Genomic DNA, 14,378 nt, shown 5'->3' on the forward strand with positions numbered 1-14,378 from the left:
CTGACGAATACAATACGAATACAAAGATAAATTTTCTTCTATTAACAATTATTTAGGAAACTGAGGAAATTAATTAATATGTAACCTATTATTATATAATACTTTTTTTAAGATAATATAAACCCACCAACATAAATAAATGTATAAATAAACAATAAAATAAATAGTACACAAACTTTCTTCTAAGAAATATTAAAATACAGCCACTATTAAGATAAATTTTCTTCTATTAAGAATAGAAAACTGAGATATTTAATTCTTTAATCTAATTAATCCTAAATTTTTACAAATAAATTTATAAATTTCTTGACGAATACTTTTGTCCAAAAATTATTATCCAAAAATACTGTATCTATATAATATGTGATGTTAATTAATAAGATAATACAAATCCACAAAAACGAATAAAAAGATAGATAAATAAAAAAACAGAATTGACTAGTAACAATAGCTAAATATTGTATTGATGTATGACTACTAATATAAATAGAATATAAAATACATATTTTAGAAAAAAGTATTTATCTATTTTGATATCCTTAGTACTTTCTAAATAAATTTAGAATAGACTTACCAAAACAATAGAAATTTATGGATGAATATCATTGTCTAAAAACATTATTATTATATAGCAACAATATAATAAGAAATAGTAATTAACATGTAACCAATTATATAATACTCATTTTAAGATTATACAAAACCCATAAAAAAGAATAAAAGAATCATTGTAAAACTATAATTCTTAAACAATACATTTAAATATTACGCGAGAGCCCAGAAATAATGGACCACCAGGAATTATTTTTTGCAAATTAAAACCATTACAACAACATTACATAAAACCAGCATTTTACTGCGTCACAAAAATTAATGAAACACTGCTACGTGAAACATGCATAATTACGTTGCGGTCGCCTTATAATCACCGACAAAGTAAGTCTTCTGGTCTGAGTCTCTGTGGCAAAACTATAAATATTAATTTGCTGTGTTGCCTCAACAAATCAGATTTTTCGACTAACGGTCTCCAAAAGTCTTTGAAACACGGACAAAGCGGTCAAGATTGACGACGACACGTTTATTCAAGTGTATTATCGTATCATAAAACAGATGTTCGTGTCTTCCATTAAAGGAAATTCAAGGTGGGATTCGTGGTTCAAAACAAACGGATTTTCCCGCATCCGGACAATGTTAAATGATGGAAACTAATAGGGACAATATCCCAGTGTGGTTAAGTAATCGAAGTCGTTAAAATGACTATTTTTACACACGTCCGTTCTCTATTAACTTAACGCAGACGCTGAGGATTGAATGAAACCATTTAAAGTTGGGTTTGTTGACTTCTACTGCATGTTTAACTTGGATGCGTTTCCAACCTTGTGGTATTTTATGTTCCACACCATTTTCTGAGGTCTGGTGGGAATTAATAATACAGCAATTATTTATAAATAAGGGATTATTCCGTCAATAATTTGTTATCGATTCGATGATAATCACAACAAAAACCATTGTTGAGCATCATTGGTTTGAACAAATAAAAATAAACCATAAAATGGTGCTTTGTTTGCTACTGCGTATTAAAATATTGTTCATGCCAATTATAGACTTTCTCCCCCAAAGATTAAGTACAGATAGAAACACGCAACCAGACCTTTTGTCTGGTCTCCACACCAACTGAAAGATGATGTCGTGTGTTAAATGTCAATTCACACGGACCCGTTACTATTTTCGGCCACTCATCCATCCATATTAAAAACCCAAACCCGACTAATCAACGGTTTCCTGCTTTAAACCCGAAATTTTCCGCCGGTACTTACGTCCTTTGCCTTTGAATATCTCCTCGTAGTCGTTCAGATTGGTGATGTCCGCGATGGACTCCTCTTCCGGATCCGTCCCCGATGTGCTCTCCTCTATAGTTTTCACGTTCAGGCTCCGATTTTTGAGGCTCACGGGACGTTCGGCCTTCGAAAAGCTCTTCCGTATGCTCTGGTTGGGGGTGAACGGACTAGACGGTGCTTCTATGGAGGTGCTGCCCAGGGGACGGACCTTCTTCAGGTCCACCATGTACACTTGGACGTTGGTCAGGTGGAATGACGCACCGATCTGGATTAAAACAGAGATGGTTTTAAACACACACATTAAAACTGTCAGAACTATGAATCATCAGAAATTATATTCATTGCATTGAGATTTGTAATGTTTACTGATAAAATATAATTTTGAAACATTTTTAAGAAAATTATTAAAATGGAGACAAAAAATGTACATTTAAAATATTTACTGAATAATATTTTTATGACAATCTATATTTTTCTAAAAACATTAAAAATATAAAATATCAATATCAATACTCTTTTATATTTTATATATTTGCTTTTTAAGTAAAATACAAATTGAATGTTAAATATTGTAACAATTACATTGAATATTATTTATAATAGATTTTTATAGTAACCAATCTTTATTTAAAAACATAAATATAAAATAATAATTTTAATTATATTTAATACTTTTTTGTATTTCACGTATGTATTAAACAAAATTTCTTTACAATTAATTTTATATTATATCATCATAAATTTTAATAATTTGTATTTGTATATATATACTGATTGAACAGAATATTATATTTTTATGCCAACCAAATTTTTCTAAAAACATATAGAAATATTTTATCAATTAAAGTCAACACTTTTTTGTATTTGATGAATTTATCAACTATGGCAACTAATTTTTGAAACTCTTCGTCTTGTAGTGTTTATCAATTAAACAGAATAAAATATTTACAGCAACTATTCTATTTTGCATTATTTACTAATTAAACTGAATAATAATTTTATGACACTCAAGATTTTCCCAAAATATATCAGAAAGATAATGTATAATCAATTAAAGGGAATAAAATTTTTATGGTAACTAATTTTTTTTTAGAAACATATCTTAAAATTATTAAATTACATGAATTAGATTAAAATTTATTTTGTATTAAACATGTTTACTGACTAAAGTGAATTATTATTATTATTATTATTATTATTATGTTTGCCTTTCTTCTAGAAACATACATATAGTATAATAATAATAATTATATTTTAAACTCTTTGTCTTGTCGTATTTATCAATTAAACAGAATAAAATTTTTATAGCAACTATTTTTTTCTAAAAACAATAAAAAATTACAAGTCTATTCTGTATTAGACATATTTACTAATTAAACTGGATAATATTTTTATGACAGTCAAAGTCTATTCTAAAATATATCAGTTAATATACTATATAAAATTTTTATGGTAACTATTTTTTATCTAGAATCATCATCAGAAATTATAAAAAATACATTAAATTATATTTGTATTTTATGTTATCCTTTTTTTTGAAACATAAATATAATATAATTTAATTACCTTTGACACTCTTTTTATCTTGTTACATAATTAAACAAATTAAAATTTTTTTTTCTAGAAAAATTTCATCAGGAATTACAAGAATTACAGTATTTTGTATTAAACATATTTACTAGCTAACATGAATTATATTTCTATGTTAGCCTTTTTTTCTAGAAAGAAACTCTTTCTGTCTTGTCGTATTTATCAATTAAACAATAAAAATTTTTGAAACAACTTTTTTTTTGTCTAAAAACGTAATCAAAAATTACAATTCTATTTTGTATTAGACATATTAATTACTTAAACTGATTAATATTTTTATGAGAGTCATGTATTTCCCAAAATATATCAGAAATATGATATATAATCAATTAAAGAGAATAAAATTTTTATGACAACTAATCTTTTTTTAGAAACATAATCAGAAATTACAAGAATTACATTCAATATTAATTTGTACTCGGCATATTAAATTAATTAAATAATATTTTATGTCATCAAAGTTTTTATAAAAACATATCAGAAAGATAAAGTATTGATATAATATCAATTATATCAATACTTTATTTCTTTTTATTTGACGTATTATATATAAATTAAACACAATAAAAATTTTATAGTAACGTATTTTTTTAAATATCAAAAATTACAACAAATACATTCAATTTTATTAATTAAAATTAATTAATAATTAAATAATTTACTAATTAAACTGAATAACATTTTTGTCCTCCTTTTTTATAAAAATATAATATGAATTAACATATATTCAATATATTTTTTGTTGACATATTTATTAAATAGAATAAAAATTGTATAGCAACTATTTTTTTTTGAATTGCCAAATTTATTGATTAAACTAAAAAATAAAAATTTTAGTATTGCCATTTTTTTCTAAAAACAAATCTGGAATTATAACAAAAATATTTTGTTTAATTAAATAAATGTCTAAAATTATAATAATTATATTCAATATAAATATTTTTTAAATTGAAATTTTTACTGAATAAGCTGTATATTTTTATAGACACCATTTTTTTAAACATAAAAGTAGGATTTGAATTTTTTTTTTTTTTTTTGGATTTAGCGTACTTACTGATTAATAATGGGGAATAATATTTTACAGTAAAAAATCTTTTTTACAAAAACAATGGAATAGTTTCTCTAATAGAAAATACATAACAAAAAATATACTTCTGTCTAACATGGATTTATTTTGGTAATGGTAATTAAAATTAATGTGATATCTAGTTTTCCTTCAATTTTTCAATTTTTTATTGCAAACAAAACTTTGTACTACGTGCCTATCATAATTTATTTTTGTCAGTAACTTATCTACGAGTACAACATTTTTATAACTTATATATTATTATATCCATTGTCATGGGATTATACAAAACAGACTTAAAAATTACGATATACTAAATATTTCTAATTTTATTATTAAAAACGTCAATAAATTATTTAATTTTAGATTTTATCTATACATTACACACATATACCAGTTCATTTGGACACACAGAGTAAATATTTGATAACTAAATAAATTTTCCCCAGCATAACAGTTTATGTAAATCAGTTCATTAACATTTAGTCGGTTAATGAAATTTATCATCTAAAGGACGCAGCACAATTCGCCGAGGTTAAATATAAAAGCAAACCTGATAACTATTCAAAACCGCACAATCGCATGCATATGTCCGAAGGAAAAAGTAAAACCGTGCCAAATCCGTTTAAAAACAATATTTTTACTTTAATCACTATGCACATGATTTTAGAAATCTGTGGCCAAATAAAATAAAAAAGAAATAAAATAGTAAATCATTAAATATGATGTTAGTACAACTGTTACGGTCGGCGACAAATCCAGGATGCCGAAATTGGGGCAAATATTGTATGCAAATAATATTCCTGCTTGACTGACGTTTCAGCTAATTAATTCGCGAATACGAAGATAATTATGGCTGCGACGAAAACACACCAGTTGCCCGTATTATTCGTAATGTGTAGGATAAGCATTCTTGCTTAGAAAGTTTCGTACTGTATTAATAATGTGATATTTTTAATATCAGTTTTAATATTATATAAATTCTACAGGTCTGACAATTGGTTGCATTTTGTCAACCTTTTAATTTATGTCATAGAAGGTATAACATTGAGATTTAAATAAAACTTGTAGGAGTATTGATTTTTTTCTAAAAATTTTGACAGATGATTAAAATTGATGTAAAGCTCCCAATTTTGATACTAGAAAGTTCAATTTTGATGTACACTTTAAATAAAAACCATTTCATAAGGAGCCGTTATTGTACGACCAAATTTTATACAAAGTGTTCGTTATTTAATATTAATAATATGCATCTTAAAACATCAATAACTTTGTTATTTACAATGGAACACTCTGTATATTTTTGGCTTTTTTAATTCTCCATGTAATTGCAAATAGAATGGCTATACTATGTCCTATACCTAAACCCAATACTTTTTGAGTTATTAGTTATTTTTCCAAAAATTTAGACAAAATGATGGTCTAATTAAAGTGTCTGTAAAGTCACCAATTTTGATGCTAGAAAGTTCATTTTTGATGTACACGTTAAATAATAGATAGTCCTATAAGTAGCCCTTATTAGTACTCCTTAATTTTATACAAGGTGTTCGTTATTTACTATTAATAATGTGCCTCTTAAAACATCAATAATTTGTTATTTACAATGGAATACTCTGTATATTTTTGGCTTTTTTAATTCTCCATGCAATTGCAAATAGAATGGCTATACTATGTCCTATACCTAAACCCAATACTTTTTGAGTTATGAGTTATTTTTCCAAAAATTTAGACTAAATGATGGTCTAATTAAAGTGTCTGTAGTCACCAATTTTGACGCTGGAAAGTTCATTTTTGGTGTACAAGTTAAATAAAAGACCGTCCTATAAGAAGCCGTTATTAGTACTCCCAAATTTTATACAAGGTGTTCGTTATTTACTATTAATAATGTGCATCTTAAAACATCGATAATTTTGTTATTTCCAATGGATCACTCTGTATAGTTTTGGATTTTTAAATTCTTCATGTAATTGCGAATAGAATTATTATTCGTTTAAATAAACTGGAAGTATTTCTAAATCTTAATTTAGATTTTTTTAATTTTACATTATAAATTGTAATCTTATTGTATATCTTATAATTGTGATGTTTGACCCCTTTTATATATTTTATTAGATGAGATAAAAAGGTTATAAACAAAAAATAAAGTTATAAATAAAAGAACAATTTCTTAATCTCCTTTTTATAATTATTGAGATACTGACTATTAAATTATTAAGACAGGCAATTTGTTCATTTTTTTTTTAATACTTCATCTCAAAGTAAATAATGAATGATCCTGTAACAACAATTACTACAAAAAAATCGGAATGCCACTACTAGAATTGAAAAATGCCCATTTAATTTTCACATCATTAACGATTCCACGAACAAACGAGTTTCCAATGAAAATGGAAATCTTCAGCCGAAGAACAACACGTACAATAGTTTTATTACGTATATTACAACCTAGCCAGGTGTTCCCTGCGCACAGAAAAAAAACCACTGCAATTTAAATAATTAATTTAATGAACACACGGAAGCGGAAAAACGTACGTAAAGGATTTATGCCGATTTAAGTCGGAAACGGTGCGGCAATTAGTCGTGTGCACAACATACGATGCTTTTGTCGAGTCGATAAAACTTTTGTCTCGCATCTATGGTGTGTGTGTCGTAAATTTTTAGCGGAACAACCTCGTTTACGTTTCGCAATTTTACTTGCAATCAATTCTTAGACGAACTTGAAACTGATCGGGCTGTGCGATCTAATATTTCCTGAAAACAAGGCTAACGGCACACGGTGTTACCTTTTTTAGCGCAACATGTGATATTTTGTTATTAATCTTGTACAAACGAATTTTCTACATGTGTCAGATTGTAATTATGATGTACAGTGGTCGTCATAATTATGGCAACTTATTAAAATATAATAAAAATGTCAGCTGTACTACTTGAATTGGATGCCAGTACCTATAATGTTCATTGTTTGTTCTGTATTACTGTGACTACTATCCAACTGGCCAATCTACTTTAATTCTTTAAAAAATTGCCTACTTTTTTATTTTTCAGTGGGAAAAATTATAGAAACTTTCTACTTTATGGTGTTTCATTGCCCTCTGTGAGTTTAAATCTTATCTTAAATCATTGGTCGAAGCGAAACTGTAAGAAAAATTATAATTCAGCATTACCAAGACAGAGAAAAAAGAAGAGGTGGTTAAGAATTGACGGCTAAATAAGTCGTTTGACCCCAGACCTACAAGAAAAACCTTGGTTTCTACTAAAAATATGAAGATCTTTCTTAGGATCACATTCCCTTTCAAAATTAAAGTCCATCAACAGCTCAAATTATTGCCAAAATATTTAACATTCAAAAAAGTTTCTATAATAATGGCCACCACTGTAATTGCTCTGCCATTATACTCAAAAACCAATTTACATTGATGGCATGTGTTAAAAATCTAATTTGCAACGACAAATTACATTTCAAACCCAATTTTCAGCTAATTTTGGCCGCCCAATTCTTAACGACTAATCAACAACCGACAACGAGACTAAATTACTGTCTCGACCTCAACAATTCGAATGCCACACATTATTAAACAATCAATTATTGCTTTCCGAACATAACTCTTCAAAGAGTCGAAGAAAGTGCCTTCAAGCCGCCTACACGGCTCATTAATTTATAAAATTCGCCTCCTAATTTAATTAAGCTTCCAAGATGAATTTTCAATGTACAGGATGTCCCATTTAAAATAGCAAAAACAAGTTTACTCTTTAACCTAGAACCACGTTTCTAAATGTGGACAATGACATTGTGCTTTTGATGAATCGATTAAACGTTCATGACCTAAAATTTGTCACGATTAGGGGGAACAAAAAGCTGTCGATCGATACCACCGAAAAATCACTAAAGGTAAACGTCCTCAAGAGTTATTCTTGTGCTCACTAATCGATTCCAAATTAGAAGGTGTTTTTTTCACTTTCTAACAGTCGCAGTAAAACCGTCAAATTAAGTAAAAGCAACAGCTTAAATAGGTCGACGTTTAGTTGTTTAGATCACGCAAAATATTGCAACATTAATAATTTATTTAAATATTTACCACTGCGAACTATTAACGTAAATACAATACAGTCAAAAGTTTTAATTAGTAAGTCCAAGGACGTGCATCAAACAAGCACCATTCTAGACGAGACGTTTAATAAAGTTTTGTTTAACTGTCGTTTAATTAATTAATTTTCGCTTCCTTTCATCGCAACCATGAAATTTTATTCAAGTTGTAATTGTTAAATACAATGTAAACAAGCCAGTGAAATTTATAAAAAATAAACGCATATGCATATTCATCTGTACTCACTCAAGTACGTAATTTCAATTAAAAGATAAGATATTAATCTAATTTTTATTTGTAAATGCACTTTTTAACTTAAAAACAACAAGTTCAATGTGAAATGATTTCGATTCGTTTAAAACCTGTTGGTTTTATCACGTGAGAAGGTCGAAGAATTCATACAAGATGATTCAGTTCTTTTCCCCGAGATCCTTCCGCCCACCTCTCCAATAATTTCAGCAAGTGTTTGTGTCGCAAACAAAATTCCTTTCGTTCTGACTTAAAAACTCCAGTTTCGTCTCGTTCACGAGAATCAATTTCGAAGTGCCAACAGGAAAGTCGATGAATGTTAAATGGAATAGCGTAGGTGCATACAAATGAAATGTTAAGTTATTCTGTTGGAGTGATAGAACGAAAATAGACGCAGACAGCTGAAATATTAAAACGGAGTTGGATGCAAACAAAGGATGTGAATTATCCGAAGATGGACGGGAAATTAAACATTTTTGTCCTTGAATGAGAACACTAGGAAACGTTGAAAAGTGATGAATAAAAGAGAAGTTTGTTTACACAATTTTATTTTTAATTAAAACACGTGTTATATGTATGAAAAATATCTTCCAATAATAATCAACAAAAAATACAAGAGCATAAAAATAAAATTAAAAACATTAAAAAAGCATTTCATAATCAGATAAATGTTTAGAATTAAAATATTGTCTCTCATATTAAAATAAAATAATTAAACTTTTTAAATTTTAAATTGTGTAAAATCTAAAAAAATATTACGGCTAACGATAAATTCAACAGGAAAATACAAAAACAAACAATAGAAATAAAATTGTGGATTTTAGATAAACGTTTAAAAATAATAAAATATGTTTTATCAATGATGAATAATCATTTATTTTGAAACACAGTCTTTCTTTACATAATTAAAATTACTTGGAACGGATGTAATAAAATGATAATAAAAAATGTACTTTTGGGTATAAGATCACATTAATTTCTTTATCCAGTTTAATAAATTTCAAAACAGAAAAGCACTTAAATAACCGACATTTTACAAGAACTGTGATAGTTAAAGAGAGTTAATTAAAACAGACAGATTTTCAACAATAAACATTTACATTAACAGAAGTCCAAACATTCTTAAGAATAATAAAATAAAAGCAAATAATACACTTACCAATTGATTTTGTGATGAGGCAATGTCACAAACGCGGCCCCAATTAACAGGTACGCTGTCGTAAAGCCTGCTGGGCTCCCAGCCGACCACTTTCAAGAAGTCCCTAACACCAGTAAACAAACACTCACCATCCGGATTAAAGTGCAAGGTCCTGACTGCACCCAAATCCTTTTCGCACGACACAGATGCGAAATTCTCCAAATCAAACAAATGCACTGACCGGTCTATGCTGCCGGTGGCCAACAGAAATTCATGCGGATGAAACTCAACACAGGTCACAGCACTGAAATGATCCGAGAACTCCTGTATCACCCGTCCCGTTCTGATGTCCCACATCTTCACCGTCGCGTCCTCGCCGCCGGACGCGATCCAATGCCCGTCCGGGCTGAACCTGATGCTGTTGACGCACCCCTTGTGCCCGTTCAGGGTGGAGATAGCACTTTTCTTTCGGGTGTCCCACAGTTTGATGCTGGTGTCGGCGCTGCCAGACGCCAGGAACTCCCCGTACGGATGGAAGTCGATGGATTTGATGCTGTACTTGTGACCGTTCATGGTGCGGATCAGTTTAGCCGCCTCCAGGTCCCACACTTTAAGGCATCCGGCCCGCGAACCGGCACAGACCAGCTCCTCCAGCTGGTTGAACTGAACGCACTCAATGGGGGTGGTGTGGCCGCCCAGGCTCATGAAGCATGTTGTCTTGCCGATGGCCCAAAGGTTCACCTTCTTGTCGTCGCCCCCTGTTACCATTACGCGGCCCGATTTGTGGCCCAAAGCCAAACAGTTCACGTTGGCATTGTGGGCCATAAATTCGTCTGTAATTTTTTTTTTTTTTTTTAATGTTACGAGTTGATTCTACTACTTGGGGGTACTTACGGATTTTCGCTGATCTGCTGTTGATTGAAGCCATGGTTACAACTGTGATAAGTCCTGGATTTTTGAATTTGATGGGTTATGTTCACTTCAGTTTCACGAAAACATTCATTGTAGGCACACTGTACATCATACCTCTAGTCGAGACTTGTAGATAAAAATATCACATGTAAATATAAATAGAATTTGAATTTAAATAATAGGAAACGCCAACCTCTGGACGACTTTAAGCCGTTTCCTTGACATGTTTGCCTTAGCCTTATACGGTTTTCTCAATCTTCTATCCTAGAGTATCGGCGATAAACAAAAAACAACCTTATTACTAGCGGTTATAAGGATAACGGTAAAAACCAATATTCCTTTATATTTATGTTGAAGGACGTTCAACACGTCTGCCATCGAGTTCGCATTTAACCGAAATCCCATGCGGCCGAACGTCAGCTGCACTTTCTCTTTTACAAATACGCGCAAAATACAAACTGATTTTATCATTTTTTGATATCGCATATCAGTAAATCCATTTTATCTAATCATTGATCATTGAAAATCGTGTTTTTCGACGATAACAATGAATTTTTATGACGAAGATGTCATCCCTTCCACTCAATTATCGCCATCCTTTACTACAGTATCCACAAGAGTGAGAGCGAGCGAGATATAAAATTTAAATATTAATTCCCGTATACGATTAATATATTTTACTCATTTCCCAAGTGGAAAATTAAAATCAACCTTTTTCAACAAACAAATATTGAAAAATTAGTTAATCGTACAAAATAGGCAACCCACCTCGCGCACTTACATAATTATTTTGGAGGGTTGGTGCGCATGACGCTCATATGTTACGTGTAAAATGAGGTTGACAAGTGTCAAATAATTTAAATAACCGCACTTAAAATACCCAAACACTCAAATGTTAGATGTGAGAATGAACGCCACAGCTTTCGAGTGGTTCCGCCAAGCGGCCCTTTTAATCCTGACACCGAAATGTTTCGATAACTATTTTATCGAATTCAATTTTTTCGACGGTACGTCTCCGGCCGGGTTATCCGACTTTAATTAATAAAAATTTATTTTTTTAGGTCCCTGTTTTAGCGCGACGTTGAGCAAAGCGCTCGGAATCGGGCTGATTTTGGGGTCGATACTCGTTAAGTTGCCGCAGATCATAAAAATTGTGAAGAACAAGAGCGGTGAAGGAATCAGTTTACCCAGTGTGTCTCTGGATTTGACGGCCATAACGATCTATGCAGCCTACAGCTTTGTCAAAGGGTTTCCATTCAGTTCGTGGGGTGATGCCACCTTCCTTGGAATCCAAACTGTTTTAATAGCAGTATTTGTGCTGTGGTATCAGGGCTCAAAGTCCTTGGGTTTAATGTACTTGATAGTGTTCATTGGTGTCTGTTACGTTATGGCTGGCGGCATAACACCGATAAAAACCTTATGGTACTTACAAAGCTTTAACATTCCCATTGTTGTGTCTGGAAAATTACTGCAAGCCTGGACCAATTACAAAAACGGACACACTGGGCAGCTCGCCGCTGTTACGTTGTTTATGCTGTTGTTCGGATCGGCGGCGAGAATTTTCACATCTATTCAAGAAACTGGCGACAGCGTCGTCATTTTGACGTACATTGCAAGTACGGCCGCTAATGCGGTCCTTGTAGCTCAACTTTTGTACTACTGGAATGTAGATATTAAAAAGAAGGCTGATTAAAAATAGTTAATGTTTAAAAGTAGGAACAAATTGACTTTTGTATATGCATAAGTTTAAAACAAGTTTTAACTGGTTTCCATGGATTTTATTTATATTATCTTTTCATCATGTAAGGAAATATCACAAACAATTTATTTAATAAAATGTGTTTATGGTTTTCAGAATATATCTAATATGTTATTTTTACCCTTTAGTATAATATTTCCAAGTGTTCTTGGAACCTCTGCTCTCATAGATTGTAATTATGATTAGAAATTATATTTTATCAAATTATCGAGCTTGATATATACAATTTTTCAATTTTTCCAGTGTGAGCTAAAAGAGTCTAAAAAGTTTCATCAGATAATCTAATTATTATTAAATATATTTAATCTATTAAAATATTTTTCTTGTGTAAAAAAAATTAATTGATAATTCTAGTCTAAATAATTTTACCCCATTTTCTAAAAATATTTCAATTTTTAAAAAAATTTTCTTGTATGAATTAAATTAAAAATTCATTTATAGATCTGTAGTTTAAAAAGTTTTACCCGTTATTCTAATTTTTTCAAGTATATTTATTCTTTTACAAAATGTTTCTTGTGTCAGATAAATTAGAAATTCAAAATACATTTAAAGATCTGTAGCCTAAATAATTTTAATTAATTTTCTAAATATATTCCAATTTTTAAAAGATTTTTCTTGTATGAAATAAAATAGATAAAAAAATATATTTACAGATTTGTTTTACTCGATATTTTAATAATTTTTTAATATATTTTCATTTTTAAAAGAATCAAAATAGCAATTAAAAATTCATGTAATATTCTGTAGTCTAAAAAGTTGTTCCTATTATTCTAATTATATTTTATATTTGATCTATTAAAAGATTTTTATTGTGCAAAAAACATTAGGAATTAATAATTCTTAATGTGTTTCATAATTAATACAGATTTGTAGTCTCAATAATATATATATATATATATATATATATATATATATATTATATATATTTCAATTTGTGAAAATTTTTTCTTGTGAGAACTAAAATAAAAATTAAAAATTCTTTTACAGATCTGTAGTCTAAAAAGTTTTATCTGATATTCTGTTTATCTTTAAATATATTTAATATTTTAGAAATGTTTTGTTGTGTAAGATAATTGCGGATCTGAAGTCTAAATTATTTTATTCTATTTTCTAAATATATTTTTTATTATGTAAGTAAAGTTAGGAATTAATAATTCATTTACAAATTTGTAGTCTAAATAATTTTATTCCATTCATATTTTTTTTTTATTCTAAATATATTTCAATTTGTAAAAAATTTTTCTTAAGTGAACTAAAATAAAAAATCATATATAGATCTGTATCCTAAATAATGTTATTCCATTCTTTAAATACTTCTAAGCATATTTCAATTTGTGAAATTTTTTTCTTGTGTGAACTAAAATAAAAATTAAAAATTCTTTTGCAAATCTATAGTCTAAAAAGTTTTATCTGATATTCTGATTATTTTTAAAAATATTTAATATTTTAGAAAGTTTTTGTTGTGTAAAATAATCACAGACCTGTAGTCTAAATTATTTTACTCCATTTTCTAAATATATTTCAATTTTTAAAACATATTTTTTGTGTGAATTAAAATGGAAATTAAAAAATTCATTTATAAATCTGTTGACTAAAAAGTTTTACCTTGAATTCTAATTATTTTTAACTATATTTAACGTTCTATTATATATCTGTAATCTAAATAAATTTATTTTGTTTTCTAATTATATATATAAATAAATATCAATTTTTAAAAGATTTTTCTTGAGTGAACTAAAAT

The 14,378-nt window shown here is 28.9% G+C and overlaps 2 protein-coding genes across 2 annotated transcripts in view; one reads left to right on the forward strand and one right to left on the reverse strand.

Moving 5' to 3' along the window:
* LOC109602445 (katanin p80 WD40 repeat-containing subunit B1-like) overlaps positions 1-11,411 on the reverse strand; it is a 31,520-nt gene extending 20,109 nt beyond the window's left edge. The window contains exons 1-4 of the mRNA XM_049966280.1: positions 11,072-11,411; positions 10,861-11,004; positions 9,988-10,799; positions 1,818-2,103 (exon numbers count right to left, since the gene is read on the reverse strand). Of these exons, the coding sequence (XP_049822237.1) occupies positions 1,818-2,103; positions 9,988-10,799; positions 10,861-10,894 (1,132 nt within the window). The 5' untranslated portion in view covers positions 10,895-11,004; positions 11,072-11,411. The remainder of the gene's footprint in view (positions 1-1,817; positions 2,104-9,987; positions 10,800-10,860; positions 11,005-11,071) is intronic.
* A 285-nt stretch (positions 11,412-11,696) lies between these two features.
* On the forward strand, positions 11,697-12,737 carry LOC109602443 (mannose-P-dolichol utilization defect 1 protein homolog). The gene is made up of 2 exons (XM_020018805.2): positions 11,697-11,885; positions 11,940-12,737. Exons 1-2 carry the CDS (start codon positions 11,771-11,773, stop codon positions 12,569-12,571), a joined length of 747 nt encoding a protein of 248 aa, XP_019874364.1. The 5' UTR covers positions 11,697-11,770; the 3' UTR covers positions 12,572-12,737.
* Positions 12,738-14,378: the final 1,641 nt, after the last annotated feature.

Source organism: Aethina tumida, chromosome 4 (assembly GCF_024364675.1).
Source record: "Aethina tumida isolate Nest 87 chromosome 4, icAetTumi1.1, whole genome shotgun sequence".
Lineage (NCBI taxonomy): Eukaryota > Metazoa > Arthropoda > Insecta > Coleoptera > Nitidulidae > Aethina > Aethina tumida.